Raw genomic sequence first — 15593 nt, forward strand, 5'->3', positions numbered from 1 at the left:
TAACTCTCACCCTATCTCCTGGCTGGGCAGAATTTCCCTTCTAAAAATGAATGTTCTCCCTTGCTTTCTCTATTGAATGAGAATGATACCCATTTTATTCACACATTAAATAATGTGTAAGATAAGTGTTGGTCCTTTCATGACTTGTTTAGTAGCCCTTTTTATTTTCTTATTAAAAGTAAATTAAACATACGGTATTCCAAAAAACTATGAATACATATATTGTAGATAGAGAGTGTGTGTGTGTGTGTGTGTGTGTGTGTGTAAACTCACTTCAACTGAGACAGATCTTCCACCTCATCCACCTCTACAGGTCTTGTGCTGCCTGGCATTACCACCTGAAAAAGACATCAGCATTAACAGTACTACCAATCACTACTAATCCTTCCCCTTCTCTACAGCCATCTTCTGGTCTTAATAATATTGATTCAATAAGATTTTTTGAAGATGTGAATGAGAGCCATTTATGTGTTTTGTTTGTGCTGAAAATACTTTACTCTTCTCATCAAGCAGAGGAGTGGAATAGTATAGCAGTGTGATAGCTGATATACAACAATAGAGTCAATTTTCACAATGATTATTTTTCGATAAAAAAGAATAAATATAGTTTATAGAAAAATGCTTCTCATGCTATAATTTCCAGTAAGGTTGAGAAATCTACCTTACCTATATAAAACACATGTTGTGAGTGTGTATACAAAAACACACACTTTGGCTGTTTGTAGCTAGGGGAGCCAATGGGACGTTTTACATAAGATACCTGTGTGCTGACAACGCAACTCTAAATTCCAAGGGGGCCTGCCATTGTGGGCAGAATAAGTCCTACCCTTGTCCCAATTTTCATTGTTTATTTTCATTTCATTTATTTTAACACCAAAAATACACTACATACCTGAGGGGCCCCACTCATCTGCAGGTTCTCAGCCCAGTACACCTCTGGTTGGGTGATAGTATGTATACCACCCACATCCATCAGCTGGGCTACTTCCCTGTTTATCTCTTCTTCATACAAGGAGCAGTCACCTGAGATCATTGCATTTGCCTCCCCATTTGATAACAACTGAGTGGTTGACCTGGGTATTGCATCTGCATCCTCTCTCTCTGGGTCATTGTCCCATGTCAATCCATCACCTATAGTTCCCCCTGACAATGACATCTTGGTTAAGTTGATCTGGAACAGGTCCAGTTTCTCTATGGCAGCCTGTTGCACAGTGACTCCATCCTTATTGTCTAAGGCAGCCCTCCTGCCTTTATGCTCTGGGTTGGATGATCCTTTCATTGAACCACTGGACCCAGGGACCTTCTCTGCCACATTCCTGTCTAATGTTAGTGCTGAAAATGGCTTCTGGGTGGACTTAAGCCAGGTGAGATCTGGCTTGATAGGGAGTACAAGCCTGGCACCTATTTTGTTGGGTTTGCACTCTAAGGTAGTGGGCTTTCCTGGTGACTCAGGGGTACATGATGAAGTGGGAGATCCAGAAGTTCTAAGGGGTGCTATGACGGTCTTTTTCTTGCCCACTATGTTCATCCTGGGGAGTACTACAGCATATTTGGCTTCTACCTCAGCTGGGGATACTTCTTCCCATCCCTCCTCTTCCTTTCTCTGGAGGCCAGCTTTCTCTGTAACCATTGTATCCTGAGGAGAGCCCATGTTTTTCCTTCTGACCAGCCTGGTGTGACTAGCAACTCTCATGGCCATTCCGTATTGGAGAACATTTCCTTTAGATTTTCTGGTGCTTTGTTTTTGTTTCATAGCCTGAAGGGACAGCCAGTGAGATACCCCAATGGCTTTAGTCCAAACAGAAAGCTTCTTCTTAAAGTTAAGCTTCTTCTGAATCCAACCAGACACTGGATGAGGAGATGCCACAACATTTAATCCTGCTATTAAACCATCCTTCGGTTTACTGGACCCCTCATCAAAGGACTCACCCGCTGATGTTTCCACATTTGGATTTGCTAAGATGTTATTTGCTTTGTCTTGGACAGATTTCATCTTGACCTTGTGAAAAAGCAGCCTCTGTTGCTGCCCTTTCACAGAACTTTGGGCATCCTGCTGTTCTTCGAGCTCCAGAATGGCTCTCAGATCTTTACCTTTGCCTTCAAGCAGCATTATTTCGTCTTTAATAGTCAACGATAGCTCAGTCTCCTCCTCTTCATTTTCTAAGTCAGCATTTTTTATTGTCTTTGCGACCAATGTCCTGCTCTTTTCCGTGTCAACCTTGTTGAGAGAAATGCCTTTTACTGATTTTATATCGTCTCTTCCAGAACTGGGTTTGTCCTCTTTCTGTGTCCTCTTCTTTGGTTTACTGGCTTTGTGATTTGCTTCCTTTTTTAACCTTTTCTTTTCTACTTTAACCTTCTGTTTTTCTGCCCTCTCTGCCTGCTTTTCCATCTTTGTTTTTTTAACCATCCTCTAAACTGGAGGGATTGGAAGTCAGTCCGCATCTTCTGTTGGCTTGTAATATAAGTCCAGGGTTATCTCCTTGTCTTTAGCCCCATCACTGATTAAGTCCTCAAATAGTTCAACTTCATTTACCTTTTCCTCGCCCACTGGTTCCACAATTCTTGCTTCTTCTGAAAGACGGTCTGGTTCCTCATTTGCTGTCTGTTCTCTATATCTTTGAGTGCCCGATGCCTCTGTCTCCTCACCACTCCTCTTACCCCCTGTCTCAGGTGGCTCTGCGTCACAGCACCATTCCCCCTCCTCCTCATTTAAGTTTCCTGCTCAGTAGCATCCACTGAGCCTTCTGCAATGCTCACTTTGACAGTTCACTTCTCTTGCTTTCAGTCTTGGGTAGCTTGTTATTGTTACCCCTGGTTTTGTAGTGAGTGCTAACGGTGAACAGGTTTGGTAGTCTTGCTAGCCACCATTTTACCATCTTTTTTATGTTGAGGTTGTAATATACCATTTGCTTCAATTCTTTTGTTATGCTTCACCTTCACCTGCCTTCCCTTTTGTTTCACATTAAGTGCTTCAGCTTAGCTTAGATACCTCTTAAACATTTTGTCTCACATTTTTCTGTTGATTTCCTTTTTTGGATTCCTCTGCCCTCTGTGACATAACATTTTTCCTACCTTGATAGTTGACTGGTGACATGGACATTCATTCTCAAGTTTAAGATGCCTACAGAATAAAAAAATAAGATAAGTTGTATTTATTTTGTCATTTTCCATGACAATAAAGAAAATAGAAAAAGACATTGCAAACTTCTGTTTCGAAATATCAGAAAACATCTGACAACAACACACAAACAGACCTTTCTCTACAGGATACTTTGAAAATCACATTTGTAAAGCTCACTGAAAACTGGTCCCTTGCCCAATCTATCAGCATTTAGTATGGGATTCACACTTTAAGTCCCTGAGTTTGACAGCTGCACTGAATCTCGATGAAGATGAACTTGAATTTTGAATATTGAAACAAACCAGGAAGAAATTCATTCAAAATGGCTTTTCCCTACTGCTGTTGGCTATTCCCATTGCAACCACAAACAGCCTTTATAGTCAGACTAAATCCAAATGACAATGAAAGGCTATCTTTAAATCTTCCTAAATGTAGCTGGGTAGCCCATGCACCTTGGGGGGACAGTAGTGAGAGCTCGGTTCAACTTAATATGCATTACCAGGCTTCTCAGGTGAACACAGGCATGGCTGGGGGCCGCAGAGTGCTCCGGCTTGTCCTCAAGTGCTGGTTTTACTGATATTAACAAACAAACAGGGGGGCAGTTACACAGTGTGGTTTGTGCATATGCACAGTGCCCCCTTGTCAAAGGTGAGCTGACATGCACCAATGCACACACACACATTCACAAAGTTCCATTTAAATAATGCAGCTTTATCTGGCAGGCCATACTGCTCCATTGTTCATATGACCAGCTGGTGAATGCTTGGGAGGAAAGGTGAGAGGTCCTGCTTCAAGTGATCAACAATAGGTGCTGATGGAGGAGAGAGAGAGAGGTTTAATGACTTGTTTTTAATCTAAGAGTGAATGTCTGTCCTTTTGTACTTGAATATTAATCTATTTGACCTTTACATCAATTCCATTCTTTCCAATTGACCAATTTTTACTGCAATCGCAGTTTGTGGAGCTATGTAAAAGAAGCACAAAAGTTAGCAGCAAATACTAGTAGAAGAAGTACTACAGTAATGAATACTTTTGTGATGTACTTTAAAGGGGTAGGACATTCACAGAATTAGACTGTATATTATCAGCAAAATTGAATATTAAAAAGTAGTTTACCACAATAAATAAGTACTTTTAGGGAATGTAAGCAAGTAACAGTTTTGATTAGAACCTTTTTTCAGAGAAGTATGTAATCTCCTATTCCAGGAAACAGACTATTGTATAAGAGATTTGACTTTTAAAATAATTAAGGAGGTTTTAGAGACATTATTTGGCATATTTTAAGTGCGCGGAAATGTTGTTTTCTCTTTCCAAATTATTTAAATTCCAAACTATATTGGGTTACATTTACTGCACAGACTGACAGTGGTTAGAGATTTGTGTGGTCTTGTCATTGATGTATGTGCAGGAAGTCCAGTGTGATTTAGCAGTGATAGTCAATTTTGGTCAATTTACTTTTGTTATCTTTAGGTTAATTTTCAAATCTAAATCTAAAATGTATTTATGTATATATATATATAAATGTCCACCTCTCCTTTATCTCAGCATTCTATTAGATTACTTATTTTCTGAAAGAGATATTGTGTGATTTATTGGTATTAAAATATTTAACTTAGCAAAAAAGCTTTAATTTCAAATTATTACAAACCAAAAATAAAAGTATAATAATACATTTTATGTTATTGTAGGTTTAACATTAAATCCTGCTATGTGGTATCTGTTTTATTCATCAACAATGAATAAAATAACATGTAAAAAATAAACATTTTTATATATGTAAATGAAGTGGGGAATTATGGTTAGTAAGTATCTGAGCAGACATATTGTATATCAAGCAGTCTTGTCGTAATTAGTCCACGATCAGCAGCCACCACGATTAGGATACACCATTATAATCCATCTTCATGATCCACTGCAGCCATCAGGATATACCATCAGCATACAAATGACTATGGCCGCTGGTGTCGCTAATGTCACATTTCTCAAAACCGAGTCGCCAATGAACAGAGTTTGCTTCTCAACAGGTGCATCGTAAAGTGGAGAAAATCTGTTTGAAACATGAACTGGTGTGTCCTCAATCATGAGCTCTGAGGTAGCACTATGCCCCCTCTGGACAGTCACCCAGCCACCCTGGGCTCCCGGCTGCTCAGGACAAGTCGAGGGACTGCTAGCAGGGCTAAGCTAGGTGGCTCAGCGGTGGCTAGTGGTGGCTGGCTAACTACAGCTAACAAAGGTTCTAAGCTGTGGAGCTGAGCTTCTAAGTTGCTGAGCCGAGCTTCTATCGCTACCAATACACTACTTTTGTCACATGTACCACTACTGTTAAGGGAGGTAGAGGAGTAAGTGAACATCAGACACTTGGAGCAGGAGACAGCAGTGGAGCAAGAGGGAGGGAGAGAAGCCATCGATAATAGATTAGCCTGTTAGCCTACGAGGGTGAGCTCAAACAGAAAAATCGCGTCACAGAATCAGAAATCTTTATTGTCATTGTAACAATGTAGCATTGTACAACATAATTAAGGCGCAGTCTTAACAGTGAAAATAAATAGATAAAAGGTCTGTATGAAAAAAAAAAGAAGTAAAAACTAAAAATACACTATGCTATAGAGAAAGGAATGAGAAAAACCTTAACTAATAGCAATCATACAGTCGTCCATTCATACATTTATCAAAAATATTGCTTATGATGTATTGCACGTGGGATTGTATTTCACATGGTGATGATTTATTGCACATGGTAGGTTATCTAGCAGCATTGAGTAATTTAACGGCTGATGGGTAAAAAATATTCCTTAGTCCGTTTGTCCTTGCTTTATGGATCTGAAGCGTCTGCCCTCAACAGTCAATGTGTGAAGGGTCCTGAAGGATCCTGGCAGTGTTCTTGAGGCCACGGGAGCTGTGTATTTCTTCAAATGGCAGGAGACGGCCTCGGACTATCTGCTGGGCAGCATGTATGACCCTCTGTGTGTGAGAGGAGCATCCCTCACAACCCAGCTAATCAGGGTCAGCCTAATCGGGATGATGTGGAGCCCTGCTTCTGTGTCCGACCCCCTCCTAACGAGGAGACATCAAGGAATATTAATCAAGTGGGGATGTTACAACCAGCAGATGAGGTTGACGGCCAGCTGGAACGACAACTCATGCTGGGCCACAGTTGGATTGGAGACTGCTGATATGTCCCAATGACTATCGAAGGAACAGTGTTTTGCACTGGTGGACGCAAGCTCTTGTGAAACCTGTGATGAGAGTGAGATTAAGACAACCATTTTCCCCACCATATTGAAACTTCAGTCTGTTGCTGCAGCTCCTGCTGGAGTTCAAAGACTGTTTGTCATTGTCAGAGAACAATATTGACTGGACAGATCTCATCGAGCATAGCATAGAAACTCGAGATGCACAACTCAATAGGATGAGACCATGATGCCTGGACTCATTGTGCCCTCACCCAGCTCCTGGGGCTCCCAGTGGTCATAGTTCTTAAAAAGCGGAAGGATGACTTTCGGTTGTGTGTGGACTTTAGGCCCCTGAACAAAATGACCAAAAAGGACCCATACCCACTCCCACGCATTGAAAGGCCCTTAATTCAATGGCAGGGTCTTCCTGGTTTTCATCCCTGGATCTGCGAAACATATATTGGCAGGTCCTCCTCGCCCTGAGGCCAGACCCAAAGCTGCCTTCATCACGAGGGGGACTAGTGGCTGTGGATAGGGCAGAGTGGAGAAAGAATCAGGAGGATGTCGATATCAGACCAGTACTCATGTGGGTGGCAGCACAACACAGGCCCTGGTGGGAGGAAGTATCTGTGTTTTCTTGGGCCACAAAGGGACTATGATCAATATTGCACCTGTGTGAATTGGATACTGGTGTTATACGCAAAAGAGTTGAAGTTGGTGCCTCTCTGTCTGGCGCATCAGAGTTAGATATGAAAGTCTGTAGCATAGACACTACAATGCACTGATAGTTGGTCCTTTATCTACAACCTGACCTTGTGTGCTGCTTAGAGAGAGAAGGGAGTATCTGTGGAATTAGTCAGGCACTCTTCTCTTAGTGGTGTACAGATATAATGTAATATACATTATATACATAATATAGTACATAGTGGCATATACAGTAATGGGTGAGGATATACAAAAATTCCACAACAGTGTTTATCAGCAAATGATTGTGGATTAAGCCTACAATGACATTTGTTTAGATATGAAGTGTACCTACCCACATATAAACTACTGACCATACCTCTATGAGTTATGAGGGTTTCTTTCCATTCAGTTTCCTATAATTTTGTACATTCTCTGGTGGCATTTGATTAGCTCATTTGATATCATGCATATGCTCTTGAACTAACCCTAACCCTCCAAGAGAGCTGCCATTATTAGCTGCCCCAGCCTCAGCCAGGTCCTTGGAGAGCTCAGGTTGCTGTGAAGCCAATGCTGTGGCTTGGGGAAATAAGTAGGCAATGAGTCGTTTAACTCCGTAATAATAATGTTCAAAAACTCTTGGATGTGCATCTGTACCGACTAATTTCTCCTTTGTTTGCTTCACCAGAGGTGGCCTTGCTTCTGCAGTTGACACAGATCAAGATTATAGTTGGGCTTATTTCAGTGGAGCAAAATGAAATTTTGAAAGTGCATTCATACACTGTCTTGGACTCATAGCAATGCAGAGATGAATGATATGGAAAAAAATGTCAGATACTAAGTGAAAATGTGAGTGTACTGTGAAAATCAAAAAACAGACACATTCGTTATTTGAAAATAACATTATAATTATTAACATTAAAATGTAGTGGAAGTTACACATAAAAGTTGATTCTCAATCAGTTCACTACAAAAATATATTCTTGATCATTGCAAAAATTATCAGCATTCTGAAACATTGCAGCAAAATATTTCCTTGTATCTAAAAAACAAAACCAGTTACCTCAGGCGCAAAGATGCACACTGCACATATATACTGTATTTATTTTTTTTTTAAACCACTACAATAGCTTACAATTACATTCCTGAATTAGATAATTCATTTGTGACAAAAAATGGTTTTGTATAAAAATAATTAAAATCCAACCCGCCCCCCCCCCCCCAAAAAAAAGTACAGCAGTTACAGCTCCGCAGTAGTGGCAAAGTACCTTTGGCCATTTGTTATATTGTGAAAAAAAAGTGGATGAGTGGGGAGAGGGGTGTGTTAACAATAATCAGTGGTGCAATATATAATGGTCTCAATAATTAAGTAAATGAGGAATTAAAAATACAAAGTAACAGTGTGGTTGAACGTACAAAAACTACTTTTGTATGTTATTTATCTTGTCTGGGGCATCATTAAAAACATCCTCCCATAAGAGTGTGTAAAAAGTATAAAAGCAAATTTAGGAAAAAACGATGAAAATGTAAGCACTGTCAAAAATAAAATGCTCACTTTGTGGAAGTTTATTTACGATGACGAAAAAATTACTAAACCACAATTTTGATTTCACAACTACAAAACACTCGGTACAGGTCTGAGTCAAGTATGAGATCTGAAAACAAATCATGAGGCAAGAGGAAAGAAAGAAATGCCAAGTAGGACAAAAAAATTAAAATGCCAAATCATGTTATACAAAGTCATACACATGAAAAGTAAAAATATACCTTTTGAGTAATAAAGATGATTAAGTACAACACTATGTCAAAACTGAGAACAAATATCAACTTAATTTTTACAAAAAAATTACTCATTATACTTATTATTTGTACTTCAATAAAGTCTATTTTAACTTAGCATCTTGAAAGCTTAAGTTACCAGCTTAATTTACTAGCAGATTTCGGCATTAAAGTAGTTCATTGGTCAAAAAAGTCAATTTAACTTGGTGTCTCAAAAGTAGAGTAGTAAAGAGTATCTTGTTTTTGATCCAATATATCATAACTTTGACTCACATAGTTTTTCATTTTCCTACATTCTAAATAATGCAAAACTTAAAATAAACAAAATAGCACAACAAAATCTGCAACAAAATGTTTTTTATCCTATTGATTATCATTATTAATTCTTCAGCTGTATATCCATGTGGGGGGATGAAGGCTAGTGAGATGCACAGAGTGGACAAACCATTTCCACAAGCTCAGTTCACATGAAAAGACTGGTGATTAGGCTTTTCAAAATGATGTGGGGATGATCACTTTAATTCAAACAGCTTTGAAAAGTGGTGTATATGTCAGATGTGAGATGCTAGATTGAAGGGGCCATTGATGATTATTGGCACAGGTCACATATCAGAAATGTAGGCTATGTCATTGAGCTTTAGGTGAAACAGTTGTGACCATGCTGCAATATGTGGTCTTTAGGCACAGGTGGTGTCTCTTCCTTTGTTTCTGTCTACACTGTCTGTTCGTCTTCGAACAGCTTTGTGGTCTTTAGAGCACACGACTGCTAAGAGCTCTTTAGTGTCTCTCTATGAGGGGCTGAGGTCAGCTAAGATTCAGCAGGTAGTCAGTCACTGGGTAGAGGGTTCAGGGGACAGTAGTGGTTATGGCTACAGGACTGCAGTACGCTTCGTAATCAGCAAGTCAGTTTACTCTGAGGAGGCACAAAAGAAAAACACAGACATTACTGTTTGTTGGTTGCAAAACTGTCAGTGACACAGAAGTTAGTCATATATGCTGCCTCTCACCTTCACTGACAAGTAGCATCCCTCAAGCTACAGCACTCTTAATATGATTCTCCAGAAATGACCTGAGGTAAACAAAAATAGCATCCATTCAACTAATACTTTTTTGTTTATTAAGACAACACACAAGTGTTTATCTTTTGAATTTGACCAAAACAGTTTTTGTGAACTATGCATGTTATATACATGTTATGTTGGTGTAGTATTTCCAATTTTCTGATTTGTGAATACTGTTAATGTCAAAATTCACATCTTAATTTCTTAATTTGATATACCAACTGACTGGTTTGTTTAAGCCACTTGGGAACAAGCCATAAAGCCAACACTAACAACAACATAATATCAGATAATTAAGGTATGGTAGTAATGGACAAACTTACGTCTGGTCTCCTTCCAGTGACCTCTGGATCTCCTGAAGTACTTCTGTGAGAAACCACAACATTATTCTAAATAACCAGTGCTCTTAACACTCATACTTGTAGTAATGTCACAGTTCAGTCACATTAAGATACAGCTAACAGGTCTTGAAGGAAGCTGTACAAATCATGCAATGGGATGATGATTAGTAAACACAGCTGTGTGACACTTAGCAATCCTGAATTGCTGTTGTGGGTTTGTCTTATGTCAATGGGAGCAGCAAGCCGACATACCTGTTAAGAGAGGCAGCACTGCAATTACAATCGAAGCCAGGCTAAAGGGATCAAATAAGCCAATTCAGACATGACCTGCAGATAAAAATTGGGTCCGCAGTTTGCTGTTTATACATGTACAACGCAGTGGGTGGTTCTCTGCAAAGACGCGTTCACAACAGCAACAAATCCTCCGCATTATGGCGAGAGGTGGTGCGGCTGGGCACAGCAGGCAGAGGCAGGAAGTAATGTATCAATTCCACTGAAGGGATCACATGATTTTCTTGACACCACACAGACTGTGTGTCTTATCGCCACAAACCCTCCAGACATCTTCACCGGCTTTTTCACCAGAAGATATTTGTATATATTCTTTTTTTAATTTTTGCGTCTATTGCATGTTAGAAGCGCCATCACCCCCCAGACTCGCTAACAGTGAATCCAACAGGGTATGTATTCTCAGGTCCGAATCTCCTGACTTTCTGTGGACTTTATACTAGGGGGTCAGAGGCAGAAAATCTGCAGACAATCCGGGGGGCTCTCACTTGGACATTTGCGTACACATACACCTCCTCCGGAGAAAGTGCAGAGAGTCTCAGAGTTCAGAGCATGTCTGAAAGCAGATTTAAAGTAACAGATGGGCCTGCTGTGTATTTCTATTTCATAGATTAAATATGTTCTCTGTCTCTATCTCTTGAGTACTCACTCTCGTCATTCAGCAAAGCATGCTCCATAACACGTCTAGCAGCACTTTCTGGAACACACAAGCAGCAGGCAAAGGACATATTAATGCAGCCACAAACAAGATGTTTGTGTGTGTAAAAACAGATGGACAGTACATAAGCATATATTCTAATATCCGAACATGTAGTGGTGGCACATGCATGTTAAAGTACGATGCTATTTTCAGGCCTCTGAATAACATTTTACCTGCATCCTCAGAGTCTTGTCTGGCATTTCTAGAAGGAAAGAGAAGACGAAAACTCATAAATGCAAGAAAGGATTTCCACAATAAAACAAACTCAGAGGGTTTATACCGATGATTAGATGAAACCTCATCAGGCGGTGGCCTTTGTTGCCTGGTGGTGCCTGAATAAAGAGGAACCTCTACAAGACAGCGAGGCTCCACCTGGTAGCGGGTGGACAGCGAGAACCGTTCAAACTCAGATGGAGAGATCAGATAGAAGCCTGAAGGAACACAACAGTCGGATGTTTTTGAGAAGTGCAATCAAAACAGAATCAACATTTTTCTATAGAGAATACTGACATTCTAATGTAAAGTATTTTTTGGAATGCAGAACCAGCAGTTCTTTTTAAATAAACACATTTACAGATCACTATCACAAATGTGATACATGTATATGAATTTGAATGTAAAAATATAATGACAAACTTCTGTATCATGGTTGTTGAGACAAGTTCGCAACAGGTAGACAACACATTTATTTCCCTCTCTGCAGTATGTAGTGCCAGAAAAAGCAGATGTGCAGTAGTAATGACAAGACCCTCATCACAGTTTAACAGAGATGTATCTGACACATTTCAGTTCACCAGTGAGATCCATCAGCCTTTCAACATATTAATATTGACCTCCAATGGCTAAAAATCAGTCTGAGGAACTGAGAAAATAGATATGTTTCCAGTATGTTGTCTTATGCCTTGGCCACACTGCCTACATGAACAGCGTGTGACGGCTGTGGCGCAGATCTGCTGTGTCTCACGGTCATTTGTAGTTCACATAGGCATCATGTGAAGCTGCTATGTTAGGTTTCTGGAATGAATGCTGTATTTCCTTGAATAAAAGTAAATGGTTGTAAATGGTTGTATTTATATAGCGCTTTTCTAGTCTTGAAGACCACTCAAAGCACTTTACACTACAGTTTTCCATTTACCCATTCACACACACATTCATACAGTGCTTCTATAGCTAGCACTTTTTTTGATGTTCTATTGGGCAGTTTTGGGGTTCAGTATCTTGCCCAAGGACACTTTGACATGCAGATGGGAAGACTGGGGATCGAGCTTCCGACCTTCTGGTTGGAGGACGACCGCTCTATCCCCTCAGCCACAGCCACCCCGTACAGCTATAAACTCAACAAATGCCAGCACTCTATGAGCTGCACATCTTCTGGTCTTGAAATAAATACCAAAACCTAGTGAAAACAAATTCGCCACAAGAGTGCTTTTAGTTTGAAACAGGTACAGGAAGTGTTGCAAACATTTATGTTTGCCACATATTGGACAGTTAGACATGAAAACTGGTGAAAGATAATTTTCACCGCCTATTTTGCTGTGAACCGTGCGCGGAACACAGAGAAAATAGGCGCAACCTCGACTATAACAGCTGCTTATCTAACTAATTCTTCAGGCATCAATAGATAAGCCAAAAGGTTACCTTTTCAACTGATCATTTATACCAAATATACACTGATGAGCAAATGCATTATGACCATCACTGTCTATCCCTTCAATGTGTCAAGACAGTTTCAATCTGCTAAGGAGTGGACTCTACAGGACATTAGCAGCAAAGCCTTTAAGCTACGTAAGTTGCCAGGTGGAACCACTGAGCCTTTATCATATTTGCTGAGGTGTTTCTCCAGCATACGACATGTTGATTACAAGAACCAACGCTTTCTGTCCAATATTACCTAGGCAACTGTTGCAATCTAACCAATTTTATTCTCTAAAAAGCATTACAAATTATTGATGTTGGTGGGTTCTCTTTCAACCTCCTCAAAATGAGAAAAACATTGGCAAATTTGGGAATAAAAAAGAATGGTGTGTTTATTAACTGGTCTCCCAAGGCCCAAACAGACGAAATTATTCACATAATCACCAAAAAGTGAAAAAAAAATGAAAAATTCAATTAACTCAATAACTCAACAGTTTTCAAACAATTAAGTATTCGACTGAGACCAAGACTGACACTGGAGCACAAGCAGCTCCTTTTAGACCAATTACCCTACCAGGTTAAATGTTTCTATAAGAAAACATAAATAGACTTTTTCTGCCCATATACCAGGTCTTCAACACTTAAATTCATGTTTTTCCCTCAAGTGAAACAGGCGACTTATGGAATCAATTTTGTTACAAAATCCTCTGCATTATTCATGTGATGGTTGGTGCAGAGGCAGGAAGTAACATATTCATTTTGCTGCAGGGATAACGTGAATTTATCACTAACACATCGACACAGGCGTCGGCTCACCGCAAACTTCTTTTTTTGTGTGTCTGTTGCATGTGAGAAGCAAAATCAATCTCCTCACTCGCTGGCTGAGAATCCAACAGATGACTCCCTGGTGTTTCCCACACTGACCTCTAAAAGAAAGTCTCTCACTCTGACATTTTCGTTTACACATACACCTCCTCCAGAGAAAATGTGGAGACTCCGAAATCCAGTGCATGACGAAAACAGTGGACATTTAGGCTAAAAACATGGTGTAAATGACTCCGTTTCGAGTTGAATTTGAATGTCGAGGCTTGCAGACAATTAGATGATACCACAGGAGCAGTATGGATGCATTTTTCTTCTGCATTTTTTTTTACGCTTGAAGAAGTGGTCAGCATTTACTTGAAGTGTTTTGGATTTGGCTGCAACGCTGTTTACCCCTGACTCTCCAAAAGTGTTTTGTGGACTGAAACACTTCACCCACCCCTCCATCAGCATAGTGGTGAGTATATATTTTTTTAAGAATGTTTTTAAGAATGTCTCTGTTACTCCTCACACTACTAGATAATCGGGGCCGAACTTTGATACCGACCTAGGTTACAGAGAAGATTTCTCCTTCGATTCTTAGGGGGGACGTATTAGGGTTAAATCAGCCCAAAATTAGGCTTGAAGTTGCAATGATGAAGGCTGTGGACAAAGAAATGTGTTATATTATAGAGAGTACAAATATGTGAGTAGGCATGTTTTTACCCTGGCCATGCTTGGTAAAGACACAGGAAGCGATGCCGCTGACGTCCTCTCGACGGATACAGGGGTACTGAACCTGCAACTTGACTGCAGGCAGTGACACCACATGTATGTCTCCCTGATTGGTCAGAACCACAAGGCCACTCTCACCATAGTCCTCTGTTCGACTACTGCCGAACCAGGCAATGCCTGCCCTCCGTACTCTGGAACCATCCGTGGCTGTCAGCTTCAGCTTCATTTTAGCACTCACCTTAGGGAGGGTGAAGACCTGATAACAAAGGCACAGAGTCAGCTGAATAACTTCCAGTGTGAGACAATCAAGCAGTATCAGACTTCTTAACAAAGGGACAGGGTAAATAAATGAGGGAGAGAACTTAATACAATTCTGTCTTGGGAGAGAACTTAGGGCAACATTGTCTTATGCCTGGGCCACACAGACTGTGACTGCACAGCTGAATAGTTGCGCCACGGTTCTGCTGCATGTCGTGGTTGTCAGTTGTTCACACTGGCTGCAGTTTAGCTGTGGTTCTGCCAGTGCTATATTTTTTATATTGGGTTTGCATTAAAAAAAGACCATAAATGTGAGTGTGTGTGTCTTTTAATATAACTACAGCCTTTCTGAAGTTTCTGGTATAATTGCTGTACTTCCCTGTATAAAATTAGTCATAGGTAATCAAATATATACCAGTACTTTACAGTATGAAGCTGTGCATCTTCTCTTATCATCCAAAATATTTGTAAGAGGTTTCATCCTCTTACAAATATTTTACAATAAAAACCTCAAGAGAAGGGTTGGTGCTTTTATTTTGAAATGAGTAGGCTACAGAAAGTATTTTTGTTAATGAAATATTCTATAGATAAACACTGAAACTGTAAAGTGAAAGATCATTTTCACTATCTATTCATATACTTCTATTCTGCTGTGAACCGCATGCGGAACATGGAAAAAAATATGCGAGATATGATGAACCACAGCCGTGGTGGTTGATCTAATCTGTTAACATGCACGGAAATGAAAAGCAAATTGTTCCTCAGGTGTTCTGCTGCGCAACTGCAGCCAGTGTGGACCAGGCATTAAGATAATGGTGTCCTCAGTTCTCTTCTTCTAATCAAACCATTTGTCTTTTCTGCCCAAAACATAACCAGATAACACAGATGTTTTAAAAGAAGAGTGAAAGAAACCTGGAACCTTACTTAAAGGTGACAGATCCTGCTCCTCACATACTCTTAACAATCAAGCCCAATCATGTATCAAAGAGCTCATTACTATTGTCCCAATAGATC

The 15593-nt window shown here is 40.0% G+C and overlaps 2 protein-coding genes across 3 annotated transcripts in view; both read right to left on the reverse strand.

Moving 5' to 3' along the window:
• The window catches only part of myo15b (myosin XVB), a 93629-nt gene extending 90972 nt beyond the window's left edge, over nt 1-2657 (reverse strand). Inside the window, 2 exon segments of the mRNA XM_069518091.1 lie at nt 274-338; nt 893-2657. Of these exon segments, the coding sequence (XP_069374192.1) occupies nt 274-338; nt 893-2410 (1583 nt within the window). The 5' untranslated portion in view covers nt 2411-2657.
• A 5211-nt stretch (nt 2658-7868) lies between these two features.
• Nucleotides 7869-15593, reverse strand: part of llgl2 (LLGL scribble cell polarity complex component 2) — a 54014-nt gene continuing 46289 nt past the window's right edge. The window contains exons 21-27 of one of the 2 annotated variants that reach the window (XM_069517011.1): nt 14313-14577; nt 11431-11581; nt 11324-11352; nt 11100-11147; nt 10145-10187; nt 9768-9829; nt 7869-9673 (exon numbers count right to left, since the gene is read on the reverse strand). In XM_069517011.1, coding sequence (XP_069373112.1) covers nt 9790-9829; nt 10145-10187; nt 11100-11147; nt 11324-11352; nt 11431-11581; nt 14313-14577 — 576 coding nt within the window. In that variant the 3' untranslated portion in view covers nt 7869-9673; nt 9768-9789. The remainder of the gene's footprint in view (nt 9674-9767; nt 9830-10144; nt 10188-11099; nt 11148-11323; nt 11353-11430; nt 11582-14312; nt 14578-15593) is intronic. The other variant, XM_020083408.2, reaches the window with a different exon arrangement.

Source organism: Paralichthys olivaceus, chromosome 21 (genome assembly GCF_024713975.1).
Source record: "Paralichthys olivaceus isolate ysfri-2021 chromosome 21, ASM2471397v2, whole genome shotgun sequence".
NCBI classification, from domain to species: domain Eukaryota; kingdom Metazoa; phylum Chordata; class Actinopteri; order Pleuronectiformes; family Paralichthyidae; genus Paralichthys; species Paralichthys olivaceus.